We start from the raw sequence: 19,755 nt of genomic DNA on the forward strand, positions 1-19,755 counted from the left end.
GTTTATGGGAAAGCCTATGATTCCTGGACAGTAAGGGCCCAAAAGTATGATTCTGTTTCAAACAGAAAGGTATGTTGTGGCTGTTAATCCAATAGTAATAACTGTTGAGACGAGGCATGCTCAATATACTAATCTGAATGAAATCGGACGTAAGAAGTAAGTACGTTAGTAGAGATCAAAGGGGAGAATGTTAACTTGATCTCGATCCGGATCGGTCCAACGACCGATCCGGAGTCCGTTACGCGCCCCGATCGGGGGCGCACAGCCAAGTCAATGGCATGTGGGCCCCCGTCGCGCAGCGCCAAAATAAATAGGAGGTGGGGGCCGGGGCACGCGATACGACGTTCACCGCCGTGCCTGTAGCCCACCTAAAACCCTACCCGATCTGATCTAAGGGGGCGCTGAAGTGACGGGAAGCGCCGCCGCCTCTGCACCAAGCGCCGTCGCCTCTGCTCGACTTCACCGCCGGCCCCACTCCACCCTCGTCTTCGTCTACGGCTCGGGTTCTTCATCGCCATGGCAAGCAACGGCGATGCCGGCACATCAACCGGGGGTACGGCATCTCTTTCCCAATCTCTCTCTCTGTTACCCTCTAAGTTAGACTCAAATGATATATTGTTTTGGCTAATCACCGAGCTAACTCACGCTTAGTTGATCCCTAAACCTAACATTTTCAACTAGTATCTACGGGTCGGACCAAATGTATATACTGAAGCAAACGTATAATTATCAAGAATATATAAATCATTGGTTGATCGAATCACGCACATCCCATGATCGTGAGGCTGTGGTTATGTAGCGGCCGGCCTTATCGCCCGTGCCTTGCATTATATCGCACACCTCCATCGAGTTGGTGAGCTCGGGGGCTCTCAATTATTTCACCCGTGTACGACCATGCAGTTGCGTTCGTCGTGGGGCCGAACGCGTCACCACCCATCCTGATGTCCCATACGCGATCGCAGGGCAGGTAGGCAAAACTGTTTGACCCTCCATCCATTTCAGTCGAACGATTCAACGTTCAGAACCCCTTAATTCCGGCTTCGGATCCCTTTCCCGCCAAATTAAGCTGCCTTGGCTACTTTGGCTACATGCGAAGCATCCCGATACCTGCGCCACGAACACAGGGCAAGATGGGCTATGGTTGGATCATGGAGCATCACTTCCACCTGGAGATCCAACTTACTCGGCGCTCGTGAGCGAAGACCTGGCTTTGGCAAGATCGAGATAATAAGCTCCCAAGGTGCAAGCGCCCAAACACCATGGCATTGAAAGCAAAAGCCGAAGGATGAAGCAAAGAGGTTTCCAGGATGAAAGGCTTCCTCAACTATCAATTGAATCGTCGCCCAAGGCTCTTGTCGTCAACAAGATCAAAGGCCATCATTAGTCTCTAGCTACGTACCTTATATGTGCATATCCGCCAAGCATGCATGCTGTTTTCTCCATCTCGTTTTTTCCACTAGGTTTTGGAGATGGAGTTTTTAGCGAGAAGTGTGCGCGGATGGCCACGAGAGCATTCCTTAAGGTCAGAATTATAGATAGGTCTGGACACTTCATTTGTACTCAAACTACTTCGCTTTGTTGCACCAGCTAAACTAAAGTAACTGAGGGGCTATTGTTGATGGGAACGGCCCAACCCATGTAGAAATGGGCTTCTTGTAAATGCTCAGGAGCTTATTTATGAATGTTGTATCCATCAGGAATTTGGGTATGGCTGGCCAAATGGGCCGAGCCAAATGGGCAGCACGAAGCACGACCCAGAAAAGCACGATCCAGGCACGGCATTGCACGATTGCTATAGTGCTCAGGTCGGCATGGCACGATCGAGTGGGCCGTGCCTGGGCCGCCACCCCAGCCTGTAGTGCCGGCACGGGCACGGCCCGACTAAGGGCCAGGCCCGATGGCAGCCCGGTACCCAGCCTGCTAACCAATCTAGCCCGCAACCTCCCTAGCTCCCCTCTCTCATTTGGATTAATCCCTCCTGTCAAAAAAAGGAGTAATCCCTAGCCAAGCCACGCCCGTAACCTCTCTCTCTTCCTCGATTTCACGCCGCCGCCCTCCCGCGCCTTTCTCTCGCGCGCCTCTTGCCTTGTTGTCCCGTGGGTCAAGCTCAGCAGCTCGCCGGCTCCCTCTCGCCCCTCCCCAGCCCACCGTCTACCGCCAACCCACCGCCAGTAATATCCCCCTTGTGGGGCAGGAGAGGACAGCGTCAGATTGTGGCATCGGATGGAGCTGCGGAGGCTGCGGCAGAGCTCCATGGCAAAGCTCGACGTGCATGGGGAGGCTGAGGTAGCTCATCGGCGGTGCTCCAGCTTGCGGCAACTCCGCCAGTCGCCGGTCCAGCCGGCCACCCCACTCCGCTTGCCGCTCCAGCCGCGCGCAGGCTAGTAGGCCGGCATGGCCTGTCGTGCTCGTTGGCCCGACCCGACATGATTCCTATCCTCGAGTCGTGCCTGGGCTGTTGGAGCGGCACGTCGGGCAGCCCGGCACGGCCCGTTAATGTGCCCATGCCGGAACGGGATGTGCCAAGATGGGCCCGTGCCTTGCTGAGCTGGGCGGCCCGTTTGGCCATCTATAGATTTGGCAACAAATTGTCATGCCTCACATTTCTTAGCTCTGGGATGGTCTCCAGGATTCAATGCAATTTCTTTTCACTATTTCTAGGTTGAAAGTAGTATTCTTGTGCATGTGTGCTAAATCCTAGAAACTAGGAACACATGTCCTTTCATTGTTATTTAGTTTGTATTGTGATTTCAACCAAGGCAAAATTCCAAAATATTTCAGATTGAAGCACAAATGCTAATGTTTTGACTCTTTTTCTTACAAATAGTCTATTGGTCGGTTTCACATGAAAGATTTTTTTATTCTTTGGTTTGTTGCCTCACAACTTTCAATGCCCTCAAAATCTCCTCCTTTGTATGGGACCAAACATCGCTCAGATTTACTCTATTAACTGTTAAGAGATGTCCCTCCATTTTTTCCTCTCTCTATATATTTTTCTGTATGGATGGATGTGCAATGCATGGTGCATCAAAATGGAGAGAAGATTGTGCTAAACGATTAAGGCAAATCTGAGCAAGAAATGGTGTCAGTTTTCAATGGTATGAACATATAGTGATCAAGTGTGAAGGCACGTGGCATGACTATATGTTAAAACCAACTAACATACTGTCACAGTTTTTACTGGTAAAAACACATAGATTACCTCTTGGGCACATCACCAACAGCATCTGCGACAACTGATCTCTGCTTCTTCTAGCTAGTAGTGAACTGCCACTGCGGTCCGTCTACATGTCACGACTACATCACCAAGACACTGTCGCATAATATATTCCTCTTTTCAACCGGGTCTCCACTACTTGAGCACCTTGTTAAATGGTGGTAATAATAATGCACTCATCAGACACACGGTAGACCTATATATATAGCCTGTATGATCCGGCCGGTTTGTTCGCACTCATGATGCGTTGGTGTTTCCTTGGATCCTAATACCGTCATCGTCTTCAGGGTGTGCGAGCCCCGGCAGTCGACACTTTAATTTAACAACCACTAATTAATCTAACAAACTCACAGTCACTCACAGTATCCAGTGTAGAAAGCCCGGGGCCGATTAGCAGTAACTCCTGTTACTGCGATCCGATCGATCGTAGAAGCACGATTCGCCGCCGCCGGTTGGGACAATTAATTTTGTTGGGCTGAATGTTCCGTTCTTCTCGGGCCGCCGGCCACCCGCCCCCCGTTGGCCCTACCCTTCCTTCTGTTTCTTTCTCTTTTCCGAACCGTGACAGCAAACAGAAAACCAACAGCCTAACCAAAGACTCATATTCTCTCTTAGATGAATTAGTAGATGAAAAAAATCGTGACACCAAACCAAAACGTACAGCCTAACCAATCGAACAGCCTAAGCAAATATTATTAATCTTGAAAAAAAGTAAATGGAACTGAAACTTTCGGTTGCATCGCGGACGAGAACAAAAGTTTTCCATTGGAACAAATGTAAAATTTGTTACAATGGGAAAAAACTTAGAATTTGCTATTTGAATTTCTTGCATCCAACTGAACCATTGGAACAAATTGTTCCATCGGAGCAAATATTGAATCTATTCAATTGGATCCAATTGTACCATTGGAACAAAAAATTGTTCCACTGGAATAAATTGTTCCATTGGAACAAAATGTGTCTTCTAGATTTGAGAAAACACATGAAGTCATCACCTGAAGATTTATTACATATCACATCAACAATATAAAACTTGCATCTAATAGGAATCATGTCACACAAACAGTAAAACGAATGAGAAATAGATTAGGGAAACAAATCAGAAGTAGATCAGGAATTTCCTTTAAAAAAAAGAAGTAGATCAGGAAAGAGAATAAGAAAATCGATAGGAAATGAATCGTACATATCAATTTTATAATCCAATCTACGAAGAGCCCCGTGTATCGCTGCTGGCACTGAATCCTAACCAATGTATGAGAAGCTCTCGACTCACAAGTGTTCTGGACGCCGCTAATAAAATAGGTGTATTGATTAGGCTAATGTGGGCCGTCCACCCGATAAGGGCCCCCAGAACGAAAAACAACAGAAACGTTCGCGCATAGGATGCCCGGCCCTGGGCACCGGGGATAGATACACTGGTCGTCCTTATTTCTCATCAAAACTTGAGCGGTGGTCGGCAAGGACACTGGCTATAGCTGCAAGGCGGTCGGCGGCCGCGCGCACTTCGATCTCCCTCTCCGACCAACCCAGGAACTGGGACAGCGTGTACGCACGGGTCAAGTGTCAGCGATCTGGACGTACGTGCCGGCCGGAGTTAGAGTGGCCGGACGGACACGCGCAAGCTGGTGAGCGCTGATTGATGGGTCGCTCGCGCGAGCTTCGCGTGACAGGGGAAAACAAAATGCTTACGGTAGATGCCAGCACGTAGAAACTGTGACAACACTCATCACGTCCCGCTGAACCCACGCACTGCTGTGTCATGGCCGGGCGGCAGGTTGTGGTTGCATGTCAGCAATTAGAGGTGAGTGGGTGTTCGTTACGATCATGCATGTACTGCGATTTTTTTTTGGGTGAGATGATTGTTGCAAAGCCGCTGGTCGTCGGTTCCAATAAGGTGCTGTTTGGATCCAAGGGCAAATGGTAAAATTTTTACTCCTGTCACATCAGATGTTTGGACGCTAATTAGAAGTATTAAATATAGTTTAATTAAAAAACTAATTATATAGATGAGGACTAAATGACGAGACGAATCTATTAAGCCTAATTAATCCATAATTAGCAAAATTACGGTAGCATTTGCCCTTTTGCACTTTGGGGTGTTTAGATCCAAAAGTGAAAAAAAAATGCAAAAGAGTAAAAATTTTACACTTTCTCTTTCTCTTTCCATTGGATCCGAACAGACCCTAAACCGGGACGACGTCACTAGCAAGCCACACGGCTATTATGTGGTGCGTGGTCTGACCGATGGCCGACTGCTGTTAACTACCGTCCGCTTGCGTACGTTTCACACGCGTGAAAATCATGTGGCGAGACAAGATACTAGTCCTGCGTCTCGCACTGGATACGGATAGGATAGGACGACGGTGACCGATCGATCGAGACCGCAGGCCACTCGGAGCAAAAGCGCGCCCGGTGCAGGCGGTGGTGGTGCTGCCGGGAACCGGCCGGGGAGAAGAGGACGACGGCGTGCGCGTGCGCTCGTGCAGATCACGGCCCACCCGGTGCCCCCGTGTGGATGCTCGGCGTGCATGATCGGGTACTAAGCTTCGTGCCACACCGGTCCATCACCACCTGTAGGCCTGTTGCTAGCCCAGCAGCATTCTTCTCTTCTAGCCTGCTTCGACGGCCGGCCAGCCATCGCACAGTTGCAGCTGCAGCTTTCCTTTCGTCGATCTCGCTCATCAGTTTTTTTCCTTTTTTTTTTGGCTTTCGAGGAGGGCGCTCGATCCAGCACGCAGGCCTGCACTGTACTGCTGCTAGGATTACTAGGCTTGCTGCCGCTGCTGCTGCTTGTTGGCAGTGAGTCAGTGAGTTGCCCTGGCGCCTGGCATGGCCCCTGCGCAACAACTGGCCTGACGATTGTACGGACGTGGTCTGATCGCCCACAGACCACAGCCCTGCGGGCTCCTGCTGGCCCGCCGCTCATGCAATACGCAAGGCCTGTGCGGCACTGCGGCTGCGCCCGCTCCCCTTCGCGTCGCATGCTGCATGCATGAGCAAGCCGATAAAAGTGAAAAAGGACAATGTAGCACTGTGCAGATCAAGCGGTACTGTACCAGATATGCGGGGTCCTGCTGGTTGCCTGACGAGACGTCGAGGGGTGCAGGCTGCAGTGCTAGGTAGCAATCGATCGTACGTGAAATCATGAACGTCCGGAGGATCTGTACACGCGTGCGTGCGTGCAGGCAGCCTGCGAGCCGGCCTGCGTGCACTGTGGACTGTGTTGTGTTGTCGCGCTCGCGCCCCAGGAGGCCGGCCGGGACCCATACATCGATCGTCGGTGCGGCTGCGCTGCTAAGATGAAGTACTTACTGTGCAAAAACACGACGCCATGGCTGGCCGGCGTCCTCGCTCGACCATATTTACTTATCTTAAAAGGAAGCTGGGCCACCTACAGTAGCATATACGGCCGGGGTGGTGTGCCCCAATTTAACATGCATGCGCACTATTGATGTGGGCATCGGTCGGTGAGATGGACGGAGGAAATGGCCGACGACGAGCTGTTCCCGACAACTCAAATCACCACTCACCGCGCCGGCCGTGATATTGGCATATGCACATGCACATCGGCGTGACTCGCTAGAAAACGGGGGCCGGCACGCGCGCTGAGCGCTGTGATGCTCCTGCCTCCTGCGTGCGGGCAGCTACGATCGCACGCCGCCGTGCAGACTCGCGTCGCGTACGTTCTGCTCCCTGCCATCTAGCTGGTGGCCAGGAAAAAAAATAGGTGCGGACGGTCCCCAAATACCCTCCCGTGCGGACCCGCGCTCAATGAACGCCGCGTGGGCATCCAGTGGATCCGACGCCTGCCTGGGACTCTGGCAGAGCTCCTGGCTCCTCGTTTCGCTCGGCTCGGCTTCCACCTTATTCGCTCGTTGGCTTTGGCTTGGCTCAATTTGCTTGATCGACTCCAGGCGCGAGACTCCAGGCGCGAGTTCCATATATCTGCCGCTGCTTCCCCCTCCCCCCATCTGCTGCCGCCTTAGCTGCCGCCGCTCGTCCAAGGAAGGAGTCGGCAGGGAATCCGTCGAGGGCAGAGAAGGAAGGAGGTGCCCGTGAGTCAATAACGGCTTTCGCAACCCACCATGCTGGACAGGTGCATGGTGCCCGTGAGGTACATGACGAGGTTCACGGCGTGACGGCGATACCCATGGTGGAGAGCCAGCTCTAGCAGGCCGCCCGTACGGGACATATCTGCCGGCAACCCAGTCCACAATGTCCTGCTCCGTGGAATGAGAACGGTGAGATGTCTGGAGCTCTGAAGAATTGTCGACGAGATGTTTGTTGATAATAATAAGTGTGCTGTGTTATCCAGTTCATCATAGAATACTTGTTTGCCTCCTTTATCTGACTGAAATTATCATTGTTGACACTTCACGGGATGTGAAGGCATCAAGCAATTGCACCATATCACAACAAGCACCATTCGTTGCTCGAAGCTACTATAATCCATTGGTTTTTGAATTCTTGGGAGCTGACCGCCATCCTTCAGACATCTACTTTGGGAGCAAATCCATCTCAACTTCCCCCACAATGAATGCCAAATAGTTTATTTCTGCTTTACACTAAAACATGTGAAATACAACTTGTACCACGAATGATTTGGAACTTTATTATCTGTAATTTACAAATAGAAAATTCAGGTAAAAGCTACTGAAACTGTGGAGCCCTAATGAGCAAATTTACCGAGCCAACTAAGCTCAAGCACTCAAACATGCCTCTATGAATCAAGTTGAACAAAACGAGCATTGAATAAAGATCCCACAGATATCAGCGGAGATTACTCGACAGGCCAAGATGTTTCAACTGATTCCCGTTAGAAGAGTGGCGGAGGTCTGGGCATGAGACCACCAGTGCGTGGGAGCCGAGCCACTGCCGCCTGGGAACGGAGCTGAGCAAGCGAGCTTCGGGTGCGTTTGGTTCGGCTGTGAGCTGTGAAAAAGCTGCTGTGGAAAAGCTGCTGTGAAAAAGCTGCTGTGAGAAAGCTGCTGTGAAAAAGCTGAACGCCGTTTGGTTCAATCTGCTGTGAAACTGTGAATTGCTGTAAAATATCCGTAATGCCCCTGATATGCTGTATATATGTAAAATGAGCGTAATGATGTAAACTTTGCATTGGCGACATGTTTTTCACGAAATTATATTACATATATAAATAAATGCATTGTTAATTTCAAAAGAGTTGTGAGCTACATAGCAATCTAATGCAAGTCTTGTGGGGCTAATCATTTTCATTTACCAAGAACTTCAACGATTTCAGAATACGGACCAGGAGCCAGCAGTATCCAATCTAATGCAAGTCATCAAGGCGTTAAATAAACACTACCCTCCTAATTTCTGATTTTAACACATCCACAAAACAGAAGTGAATATTTTTTAAATTTAGAGAAAAACATGAACATCTATCATATTAAAGTAAACTACAAATTACATGGGTCAATTCTTGTTTACAGATTAGTTGTAGTCTTCTCAACAAACAATTCTGATAACCGCCGATTTACATGGACTCTTGATCTAAACATACAAGGATAATACAATGCCTGAGTTGCCACAACAATGCCATCAATCACTTTACAGCAAATTACAGACTGTGCATTCAACATGCACTAGCTCCTATATTTGTGTTCTACAGTGAATGGAAGCTTTCTCCAGTTGTTTTGGTTCAACTAAGCGGCTTGTTTGATTCTATTGTCAGCAAGCTTGCTTTTCTCGATCAAATTTCTTGGTGCCAACAGACTCTTAGTACGTTTATAAATCACTCTGGCATTCAGAAAGAAGATTGGTTTGTCCATCCTTAAAAACCTTAACATGGCAGAGCATTCCTCCAGTTTCATCTGCAAAACTTATCTTTCTTTGTTTCCGTGGCGCTTCAGGATGTGAAACAACGTTCTTCTTTGCTAGGCTCTGCAATTGATAATTTAACATAGCCATGACAGAAATATCAGGTCAGTCCAAATTTGTATATAAAAGAAAGTCAGTGCGATCTTAAAAGTAGATAGATACGAACCAGTATTTTACAAAAGCGATTGCAATCTTTGTTCATTATCGACAACCATTTTCTCGTAGTCTTCTCCACTTCTAATGCATCCTCAGAGGCTGCTCTGATCTGTCCATCGAAACATGGCACCACATCAATCAAACATATGACAAGATTGGAGTTGCTTTGCTTCCAAAGCCTAAACCAGTATGTCAGCAAATGGGCAAGAGAAATATATGAATGTTCTGTTCTGTGTTATCTACTTCCATTTTCATTGAAATAATATTTTGAATAAGAGCATTTGGAATCCAATGTTAGGCCCACATCTACCGCTCAGGTAAGGTCATAAGGTATTTAACTTCAAACAGTTACAACAGTATCAGTGATAATTCGTAGCACTTAATCCTTATTCGTGGGTAGTCTCCTAGAGGAAACACTCACGAAGTAACAAGTATGCTTATGGAAGAAAATCTGCATCTGTACTAACAAAGTAACAAGTACGCTTATGGTACAAAAGAGTGCATTTGGTAGCAATGCTTGATAGGCGACGACACCAGGGAAACTGAATCCACTCGAGCACAGCAAGCAAGGAATTACCTTCCCAACAAGCGAGGGCGAGGGCGCCGGGGGTCGGGGGCCGCCGGGGTCGGGGGGCGGGGGCGCGGCCGGTCGGCGGTCGGGGCCGCGGGCGCCGGGGGCGGGGGCGCGGCCGCTCGGGGTCGGGCGCCGGGGGCGCGGGCGGCGCGGGCGTCGGGGGGCGCGGGCGGCGGGGCCGGGGGCGCGGGCGGCGGCGCCGGGGGGTCGGGGCGCGGGCGGCGGGGGCCGGGGGCGCGGGGCGCGGCCGCCGGGGCGCGGGCGGCGGCGCCGGGGGGTCGGGGGCGCGGCCGCCGGGGGTCGGGGGCGCGGCCGCTCGGGGTCGGGCGCCGGGGGCGCGGGCGGCGCGGGCGTCGGGGGCGCGGGCGGCGGGGGCCGGGGGCGCGGGAGCCGGCCGGGGGCGCGGGGGCGCGGGAGCCGGCCGGGGGCGCGGGGGCGCGGCCGCCGGGGCGCGGGCGGCGGCGCCGGGGGTCGGGGGCGCGGCCGCCGGGGGAGCAGGGGCGCGGCCGCCGTGGAGAACCCTAGCGCGATGGTGCGGGATGGGGAGAAGCGAGAGGAGAATGAAGGAAAAGAATGAACCGGTACCTGTGTAAACGATGGCAGGCGGGTAATTTCTTCAATCTTGCCGCTGCCAACGCCGCGAACGTGCCCCCGACCGGCTGTGGCTAGACACGTTATCGGAAGCTGCTGCGTTTGGAAATGCTGAGGTGCGTTTGCGGTCGTTTGGTTCGGATTGTGCGTTGAAAACGCAAACGCAGGCCCCAAACGCCCAACCAAACGCAGCCTTCGCTGCGGAGGAGGCGCTCCACCAAGTCGCCGTGAGATGCTCAGACTGTCCACGCAAGCGCGGATCCGCACGGGAGAGCGTTTGGGGACCGTCCCCACCTAATTTTTTTTTCGGTGGCCAGTAGTCCGATACTCCAATAGGTAGTGCATGCATGCATCCAGCGGCTCCAGCAGCCCGACCATCTATCGGTCCTCGGCCCTGTTCAGTGTTCTCGCAGGCCGCCGGCTGATCGGTCGCCAACTCGCCACAAGTTGCGCCGGCCACCACCACGCGCGCGCGAGCCGACTGGAAACACGTACGCGCGCCGGGCAAAAAAGCAATGCCACACGAGTCACACACACACACACGCACAACCATGCGGCCGGCTTCGACTGTTCGTGCTGTGCTGCAGTGCTGGACTGCTGGTATACCTAGGAGTACGTACGCGCGCGCCGGGGGATCGGATGTATATGTATATATGATACCGTACTAGGTACTGAATGATTTATGCCGTGTGGCACGCCTGCAGGGGACGAGCGTGCGCGTACGTAACTAGATGGGTCCATTTCGTCGTGCGTACGGGGGGTTGGAACGGATGGGCCGGTAGAGTACGAGTATCTGAGTTCCGATGGAGGGCGCTGTGGATGGTGGCCGGCCGGCTGGTACGACTGGTACGCAGTACGGTGCCATCTCTGCCCCTTTTCACTGAAAATTTCAAACTTAGAAATATTTTAAGTGTTGAGCTGTTTTAGCATTTTCTTCAAACTTTGAGCTCTTCAAATAAATTCTTAGCATCTTCAAATCATCCCATTCTATTGCTTAATACATACCTTGTATTATACTTTCATGCTGACCAAGTGCTCTTCTTTCGTGCTGTTTTTTCACATTTAATATACGTATTACTATTGATGACATATTAAATTTCAGAGATAAGACATGTAGGATAGCAGATAGTAAGATAGACATCATGCCTATAAAATATATTTTTTGAACCATACCATTTTGCCTTTTCTAAAATAACCGTTGCCGCCCGTAGCAACGCACTGGTATGCACAAAAGTTAAAAGCTTGCATGCAAACCCATCACAACTTTTACTGCATGCCGCTCTCTACGCATCACAAGGGAAGGCACGGGAGAGCTAGCAGCCTAGCAACATAGAGATGCGCGCGCCCTACGTGCTTGCATGTCACTCTCGGCAACTGATGACAGTATGCAATGCAATGATACCGCATATCGATACATGAATAATGCACACTTGGGAAAAAGGAGGATAAAAAGTATATCGTACGTTACTGCTTCGAAATGAAAACAGCTAGTAGGACTATTGCATTGAAAATGCTAGTCCAGCAGTTCGTACTCCTGCGAGAGCTTTTATTGTACTTCGAAAAATACTAATCCAATAATTCGTACCATAGCTCAGTTCGATGTGATCTAGCACCGTGGACATATTAGCCCTCCTACCCGTCTTTCCGACTCAACATATTGATTGCCATTGGGGACCTAGGACTGATGAGAATGCCATTGGGAGAACGAAGCACTCATTCAGATCCGATCCTAGCAGTCAGGTTGGACTGATTGTACGATAATCAAAATTGCTTACCTTGCTAGTGCTCTCTAATTTGTTGAAATTCTAACACAACACTCATAGATGCTCATACTAATCTTTATTTGATTATGATAGACCTTAGTTAATAATTAGCAATTACTCTATACACTCAGTCAACCACATTCATAGTTTTCTTACACTCCATATGTGTTTGACTTGTGTCTAACTAAAATCTTAGTTCGAGTCATGTATTTGACATCAAAATCGATATTCACATCGCCTTCTGCATACATGGCCGTGACACACATCATTCTATATCATAAGTTATTATTTTATATATTAACAATGGTGTAACTAGGTAATTTAGAACAATATAATGGTGTACTTTAGGAAATTTTCTTACAATGACACAAGAAGATAATTTTGACGCAAATTTAGGGGTTAGTTATTATCTTTTTAGTAATGATAGATGTGGATGCAAATTTAAGAGTACTTTAGATTACCTTTTACAATGGGATATATGGGTAATTTAAGTGAAGATTAGGGGTTACTTGCAATTATTTTTTATAATGCTATATGGGTAATTTAGATATAGATTAAGAGGGTTACTTTAAATAATTTTTATAATAGCAGAGGTTGTCTGGTCACGAAACGCAGTTGCTGGCTGTAGCATGCAAATGCCTCGTATAGTCGTTGTGCCTAGCGAAGGATTGAAGCACCTCCGGCATAGCCTGACAGGGTCAGTTACTACGAGTACCCTAAAGAAAGGTCTTCCTAGACCAGACCGACACCGAACGGCCAAAATCCGATCGTAGGCTCATCACTAGGTCAAAAATCAATATAGGAGACACATCAATCAGTGACGTGTAAAGAAAACACGTCACTAAAATATTTAGTGACAACCATAGTTAAGACGCGTGTCACTAATCTTTGCCTAAGCACAGGAGCTGGCATGCTAGTGAGGGCTCTCACTAAGACACGTCACTAAAAATACTTATAAGTCATTTGTAACGGGTCTAATTAAGATACGTCACCAATATTGCAATCTATAAGTGACGTAGTTTTTTATCCGCGTCATTAACGTGAACTATTTGGATCTACGAGCAGGCAGAATAGGAATTGTGTGGACAACCTGGGCTTGGACCACCATAGCCTTTCACCCCGGCCCAAAACAGGCCCCCGCCGCCTCCTCCCTCCGCCTCCCTCCCTCACTCGTCGGCTCGTCGCGCCTCTTTCTTCCCACAAGCGCCGCCTCCTCCCTCTCAACCCTGATCCCTTCGCTCCCCATGGCCGAGTGTCCGAGTCCCGACCTTGGTCCCTCGTGGGCCCCCAGCCCCCCTCTGCTTCTCCTTCCCGTGCGCCGGCGCCGCCGCCTGCCAGACGCCGCCGGCCCGCCGCCCTCCTCCCTCATCTGGTCCTCCCTCACTGGATCCGTGCCCAGGCGCCCACAGATCCACACCCAGCCGCCCGGCAGCAGGCGCCCAGGCCGTGGTGGCGGCCGCTGCACCGCGCGTTGGCGCCCGGTGCGGCGCTGCCTCGGCCCTCGGTCCAATACAAGTCACGAGAGGTCGAGCGCAAGGTATCCTCCGTGAAGAGTCACAACCCGTCCCCGCCAGGCGGGACGCCGGATCCCACCTCGCCGCAGTCACCCTCCACGAGCGGGACGCCGGATCCTACCTCGCCGCCGTCAACCCTCCGCGAGCAGGACTTTGGATTCCACACCGCCGCCGGCCTCCGCGGGTGCGACGCTGGTGCCCACCCCGCCGCCGCCGGCCTTCATGGGTGCTACGCTGGTTCCCACCCTGCCGCTGCCGTAGATCTCCAGCAGCTCCTCACGGTGACATTTTCCCTCTTTCCCTCTCCTCTTTATCTTACCTAGGTTTCGATTTTAGTGTTTCGTCTCACGGATTTAAATTAGAGACGTTACCATGGAGAAAGGGAAAGGCTGAAGCTTGAGCTACGGTTCTATTTCTTATTGGTATCTCAATATTTCTCCTGATAGGCAGAACTTATCTTGACTATAGGAAGGCAACCCATTGATTTTTATGTAGGAGTAGATAATTTACTTGTAAGGCACCTGACGTGCAATCATTCAATAGTTTGCAATCCATCTTGTTTATGCATCAACAGCTTTCTGGGTTGGCAAAATTTTTGTTCTATGGATAGATTAGCTGTCTTGGGTTCCTAAATAATTGTGCCCAACAATCAGTTTGAAAAGATCATCTTCTGTTAACTTTTGTATAGAAAAGATCAAGAGTATAAGAAAAAATTATTGGTTCAGATGAATAGTATATTTTGTACACAAAAATGAGATAGCTTTTTTCAAACTTGTATTTTTCTGAATGTGCATAAACTTGTGCCCCTCTGTGTACTAACTAACAGTTGTAGTTCCAATTAGTTCTCCACTTGAAATATGTATCCCTGCTAGCATAGAACTCTTTTGCATACATCAAACTAGAGTAAATTAGTTACGTATGCATTGATGTTTTCCACGGCCTCCGCCTCAGTTCGGACATAGGGGCCCCAATCGGTGAGCAAACTTCGATTCTCTTCTCTCTGTCTCATTTCTTAAGTTTGTTTAGTTGACACACCCCACTGCCTGTTTAAGCGCTGAAATTGTGATTGCTGCTGTACTATTTGAAGGGATTCCAGATTTGCGTGCCATGGAGGTTTACACATTGAATATGTTGGAGTCACTCTGATTGGCGTGTGATCCATTCTCTGGTATATATGGCTATATCTTGTGCGTTTGGTATCTAATACCCTGTTCACATCATGTTGCCTTTTAGGCCAGACTTGGACTAGAATTCCTTTGGTCATGCACCTACATGTCATATCTCATCTATATCCTATACTAGTGTCATCTATATTTCCTGAGGCCTTAATACATAAGTTCTGCACAATTGCTAAAGTATATTAGTGCCATTGTATTTGTGATTAGGCTATGATGCAGTTTTGAAGCAGCGACCTTATTCAGCTAGAGCCAAATCGCTATCTGATTGATTACTGAATGCTATGTCATGTATAATAACATATCATTTGCTTAATTGTGGCACTTGTTAGTAGAATGTGGCACTGTGGTGAGCTTTCTAGTATTCTGCTTGTCTTGTTATTGTATTTACTTAATGCTTTATATGAGCTGAGTTTGCTATGTCTATTTAGTTGGTCTTGTTGTTTTGATAGTCTAACCTGATGGATTATGCATAATTTAATATGTGCCAAGAATTTGAAGGAGTAAAGAAATGGCACAACTGCTAAAGATTTGGACGTGGAAGCTACAAGAGTCAATAGAAATTGGTGAAATCATTGCAAGAGACCAACAAGCTTGATAAGGATTCATATATCTATAGATATGTATGTATATATATATATGTATATATACATGTATGTATATATATATGTATGTATGTGTATATATATATATATGTATATAGGTAGTGCTAGCTGTTAGTTGGCATTGTACATTGATTCAAAGTGTATAGAGATGCTCTGTAAAGCCTTGTTTTGATTGGTCTCAAATAAAAATCAAAGTGCATGTTAGTTTTGTATGATGGAATGCAAATGATGGGCAATGGACGTTTGCATTCCTTTTTTTTGTTTTTTATTCATCATTTGTGACGGGTTCTAACAAAACGTGTCGCTGATGTCACCCTTATTAGGGACGTGTATTAGCTAAACACGTCACTCATGATATATTAGTGTCATGTTTTAGTGAAAATGCGTCACTGATGACCCCTATTAGTGACGTGTAAAGCATGCCAAGCGTGCCCAACGCAAGCACAATGCGCAGAATTGCGCCCGCGAACCAAGGGATCTAAACAATGCTTTCGCTGCTGTCGCAGATCGAGAGTACGTACGTCGATTGGCGCCATCGTAGAAGCAACCGTCTCAGCTCGAACAACTCCCACCCAATTCTCAGATACAAAGGCTACAGTATCTGACTTAGCCCGCGCTTGTGCAACTCGATGGGCAACATCCACTGTCTTCCACTCGGAATCAGCCCTCGAGGTTTGAGCACCGCGCTGGTCAGTCGCACCCCTAGAGGAGGCCCTGGGAGCCGGAGGAACGATAACCGCCAGCGCAACGAGGGCCACCCGTCCTCACATGGCAACAATGAACAAGAAGTACAACAACCCACTCGCAGCCAGCGTGGTGCATGGCATCAAGGCTAAGATCCACTCAAGGCCAACCTTCATGACGCTCCCACGATCGGCCTTAAGCAGAAGATCAATGAAGGTCGCAACGCGCAGTGTATTATTGAAGCAAGGTGAAGGGACCGTACCGGCAGGCACCACGACAACGATGACAGCGACCGCTTCCCCGCCTTCACCTCCAACATCACCGACAAATCCTATCCAAAGGAATTTAAACTAGTCGGAATCCCCATGTATGACCGTAAGCAGGACCCACGCCAGTGGATTCGATGCTACTCCATTGCTATTGAAGTTTCAGGAGGATCCAACTCCACCAAAGCTTTCTACTTCCCGGTGGCTCTGGAGTCCGAACCCCTCATGTGGCTTGAAAGCCTCAAGCCAAACTCCATCGACTCGTGGGAGGACCTCAAGCGGGCCTTCATCGACAACTTCCAAGGATCCATGATCAGAGCGGGTACTCGCCACGATCTGTCCTAGGTGAAGCAAGAGATGAATGAGACCTTGAGGTCCTACACCCGGCGTTTCTTCGAGACGCGCGTCACCATTGCCAACATCACCGACGAGGATGTCATCCGCTGCTTCCAGAACAGGCTCTTCTCGAAGCACACGTACCACGACTTCGGGCGCAATCGCCTGACTACTGCAGTAGAGCTGCGCGACATGATGGCACGGTGGGCTGGCCAAAAGGATGAGGAGAACAACTGGTTCCCCAAGCGCAACCACGACAAGCAAAGCAATTGCAGCGACCGCTTCGACAAGAGCCAGAGGATCCACTCGGAGAATACCCGAAAGCGCAAGCCAGACCATGAATTCGCGGCTGTCGAGCACAACCGCGTGGCAAGAAGTAGGGGAACAACGACTCGGAATATGAGAAAGTCATGCACAAACAATGGCTAATACACCCGAAGTCGCGACACACGCTCTTCGAGTGCGTCACCATCCGCAGGTCACTTAAGGCACCACCCCTCAAGTAGGAAGCGAAAGAACAAAGAGGATGACCAGGACCTGAAGAACGTCGTCAACGTCATCTTCGGCGGAGACGGTGGATTCCCCTCCAAGCACGCACAGAAGTTAACCCTGCGCGAAATACTCTCTTTGGAGCCGACCACGACAAGGCCTCTGAGATACAGCAAGGTCCCGATCTCCTTTTCCAGGGACGATCAATGGACCAGCTTCTCCGAGCCGGTAAAATTTTCGCTCGTCCTAGACCCTGTCGTGGCGGGCTCACAGCTAACCCGAGTACTCATCAACGGCGAGAGTGGCCTCAACCTGCTTTTCGCGAGTACTCTCAAGAAGATGGGTCTGGACATCTCCAAGATGCTCACCCCCAGCAAAGCTCCTTTCTACGGCATTATCCCAGGTAACGCGGCTACACCACTCGGGTCAGTGGTTCTGCCAGTCACCTTTGGGACAAATGACAACTACCGCACCGTTTACTCAAGTTCGAGGTGGCGGATTTCAACTCATCATACCATGCCATCCTTGGCAGACCGGCACTAGCCAAATTCATGGCCGTGCCCCATTACGTCTACCTGCTACTCAAAATGCCAGGCAAGACAAGCGTGCTCACACTCTGTGGCGACTTGAAGAAGTCGTAAGACTACGACCAGGAAGTGATCGAGTACGCCACAACATCACGCGTGCCAGGGCCGTCTGCAGAAGTACTCGCGATCGCGCAGAAGCTGAACAACTCAGAGATGGAGATCTCCAACCAGCGGCCTAGCTAGTCGAGGGTTAAACCCAACCCCAACGATGTCGACATCAAGGCCATCCAGCTGCAAGAAGGCGACCCGTCCAAGATTGCTTTGATCGGGGGTGGCTTAGGCGACAAATAGGAAGGCACGCTCGTCAACTTTCTTAGGGCAAACCGTGATATATTCGCGTGGAAACCAGCGGATATGTTAGGAGTGCCCAAGGAGTTAATCGAGCACTGCCTAAAAGTCAACCCTAAAGCCACTCCGAAGAAGCAACGACTACGACGCTTCGCCCCCAACAAGAGGGAGGCCATCAAGAAAGAGCTAGCAAAACTACACACAGCCGGTTTTATTAAAGAAGTGTACCACCCGAGTGGTTAGGTAACCCTATACTAGTATTGAAAAAGAATAACAATGAATGGAGTATGTGTGTGGATTATACTGATCTTAGTAAACATTGCCCGAAGGACCCCTTCGCGCTCCCACGCATCGATCAAGTCATCGACTCTACGGTCGGCTGCGTCTTGCTCTCCTTCCTCGACTGCTACTCAGGCTACCATCAGATCGCTCTCAAGGAGGAAGATCAGATCAAAACGGCGTTCATCACCCCCTTTGGAGCATACACATACACTATAATGTTATTCGGGTCGAAGAACGTAGGAGCCACCTACCAACGGGCCATCCAACTGTGCCTTGCAGACCAGCTACACCGCAACATTGAAGCTTATATGGATGACGTGGTCATCAAGACCAGATTCCATGACAAGTTCATCACTGATCTCGAGGAGACATTCAATAGCTTGCGACAGTTTTAATGGAAGCTTAACCCGACGAAATGCGTCTTTGGTGTGCCACAAGGAAAACTACTCGGGTTCATTGTTAGTCACCGAGGAATTGAAGAAAACCCGGTGAAGATCAACGGCATCATAGCCATGGACACCCCAAGGACGATCAAGGACGTCTAGAAGCTCATAGGCTGCATGGCAGCTTTGGATCGATTCATCTCCCGACTTGGAGAAAGGGGACTACCCTTCTTCAAATTGCTCAAGCACCACGACAAGTTTCAATGGACCGAGGAGGCAAACCAGGCGCTGCAAGATCTCAAGCACCATTTGCAGTCGCCACCAATCCTGATGGCTCCCCAACCAGGTGAGAATCTGCTACTTTACATCGCCGCGACTACTCACATCGTCAGCACGGTAATTGTGGTGGAACACCAGGAGGAAGGCCATACCTTTGAGGTGCAACGATCAGTCTACTTCATCAGCAAAGTCCTCTCTGAATCCAAGGTTCGTTACCTGACGATTCAAAAATTACTTTATGGTATACTCATCACTTCGAGAAAGCTTCACCATTATTTCAATGCATACAATATCCTGGTGGTCTCTGACTTCCCATTGTCGGATATCCTCCACAATTGGGACGCTACCGGGTGCATCTCCAAGTGGGCAGTGGAGCTGTGAGCCCGTACACTCAACTTCAAGCCCCGAGCAGCCATCAAGTCGCAGGTACGAGTCGATTTCATGGCAGAGTGGCGAGAAAACCGAGTGGAAGCCCCAACCAACTAGTCAGAGCATTGGGTCATGTACTTTGACGGCTCACTCAAGCTCGGTGGCGGTGGTGCGTGAGTACTTTTCATCAGCCTGAGAGGAGAATAGCTCAAGTACATTTTTCAAATACTATTCAAGGTCTCTAACAACGAAGCCGAGTACGGGGCATTATTGCACGGGCTATGCCTGGCAGTCTCCCTGGGCATCAAGTGACTATTTGTCTACGGTGATTCCTTACTGGTGGTATAACATGTCAACAA

The 19,755-nt window shown here is 49.6% G+C and overlaps 1 protein-coding gene and 1 long non-coding RNA gene across 2 annotated transcripts; one reads left to right on the forward strand and one right to left on the reverse strand.

Moving 5' to 3' along the window:
• Positions 1-8,646: 8,646 nt before the first annotated feature.
• LOC112874597 lies at positions 8,647-9,884 on the reverse strand. Its single transcript, XR_003225007.1, has 3 exons — positions 9,789-9,884; positions 9,222-9,320; positions 8,647-9,118 (listed from the first exon to the last, which is right to left on the reverse strand). It is a non-coding gene; the product is annotated as an uncharacterized LOC112874597 (long non-coding RNA).
• A 497-nt stretch (positions 9,885-10,381) lies between these two features.
• LOC112897321 (anther-specific proline-rich protein APG-like) lies at positions 10,382-15,645 on the forward strand. The gene is made up of 3 exons (XM_025965601.1): positions 10,382-10,392; positions 13,205-13,934; positions 14,741-15,645. Exons 1-3 carry the CDS (start codon positions 10,382-10,384, stop codon positions 14,777-14,779), a joined length of 780 nt encoding a protein of 259 aa, XP_025821386.1. The 3' UTR covers positions 14,780-15,645.
• Positions 15,646-19,755: the final 4,110 nt, after the last annotated feature.

The sequence above is a fragment of the Panicum hallii genome, chromosome 1, assembly GCF_002211085.1.
Source record: "Panicum hallii strain FIL2 chromosome 1, PHallii_v3.1, whole genome shotgun sequence".
In the NCBI taxonomy this organism is placed as follows: domain Eukaryota; kingdom Viridiplantae; phylum Streptophyta; class Magnoliopsida; order Poales; family Poaceae; genus Panicum; species Panicum hallii.

Excerpts from the sequence above, each read along its gene's own strand:
- LOC112897321 (XM_025965601.1), top strand. Across the intron at positions 13,935-14,740 it reads ATCTCCAGCAGCTCCTCACG|GGATTCCAGATTTGCGTGCC; the intron begins GTGACATTTTCC and ends TACTATTTGAAG.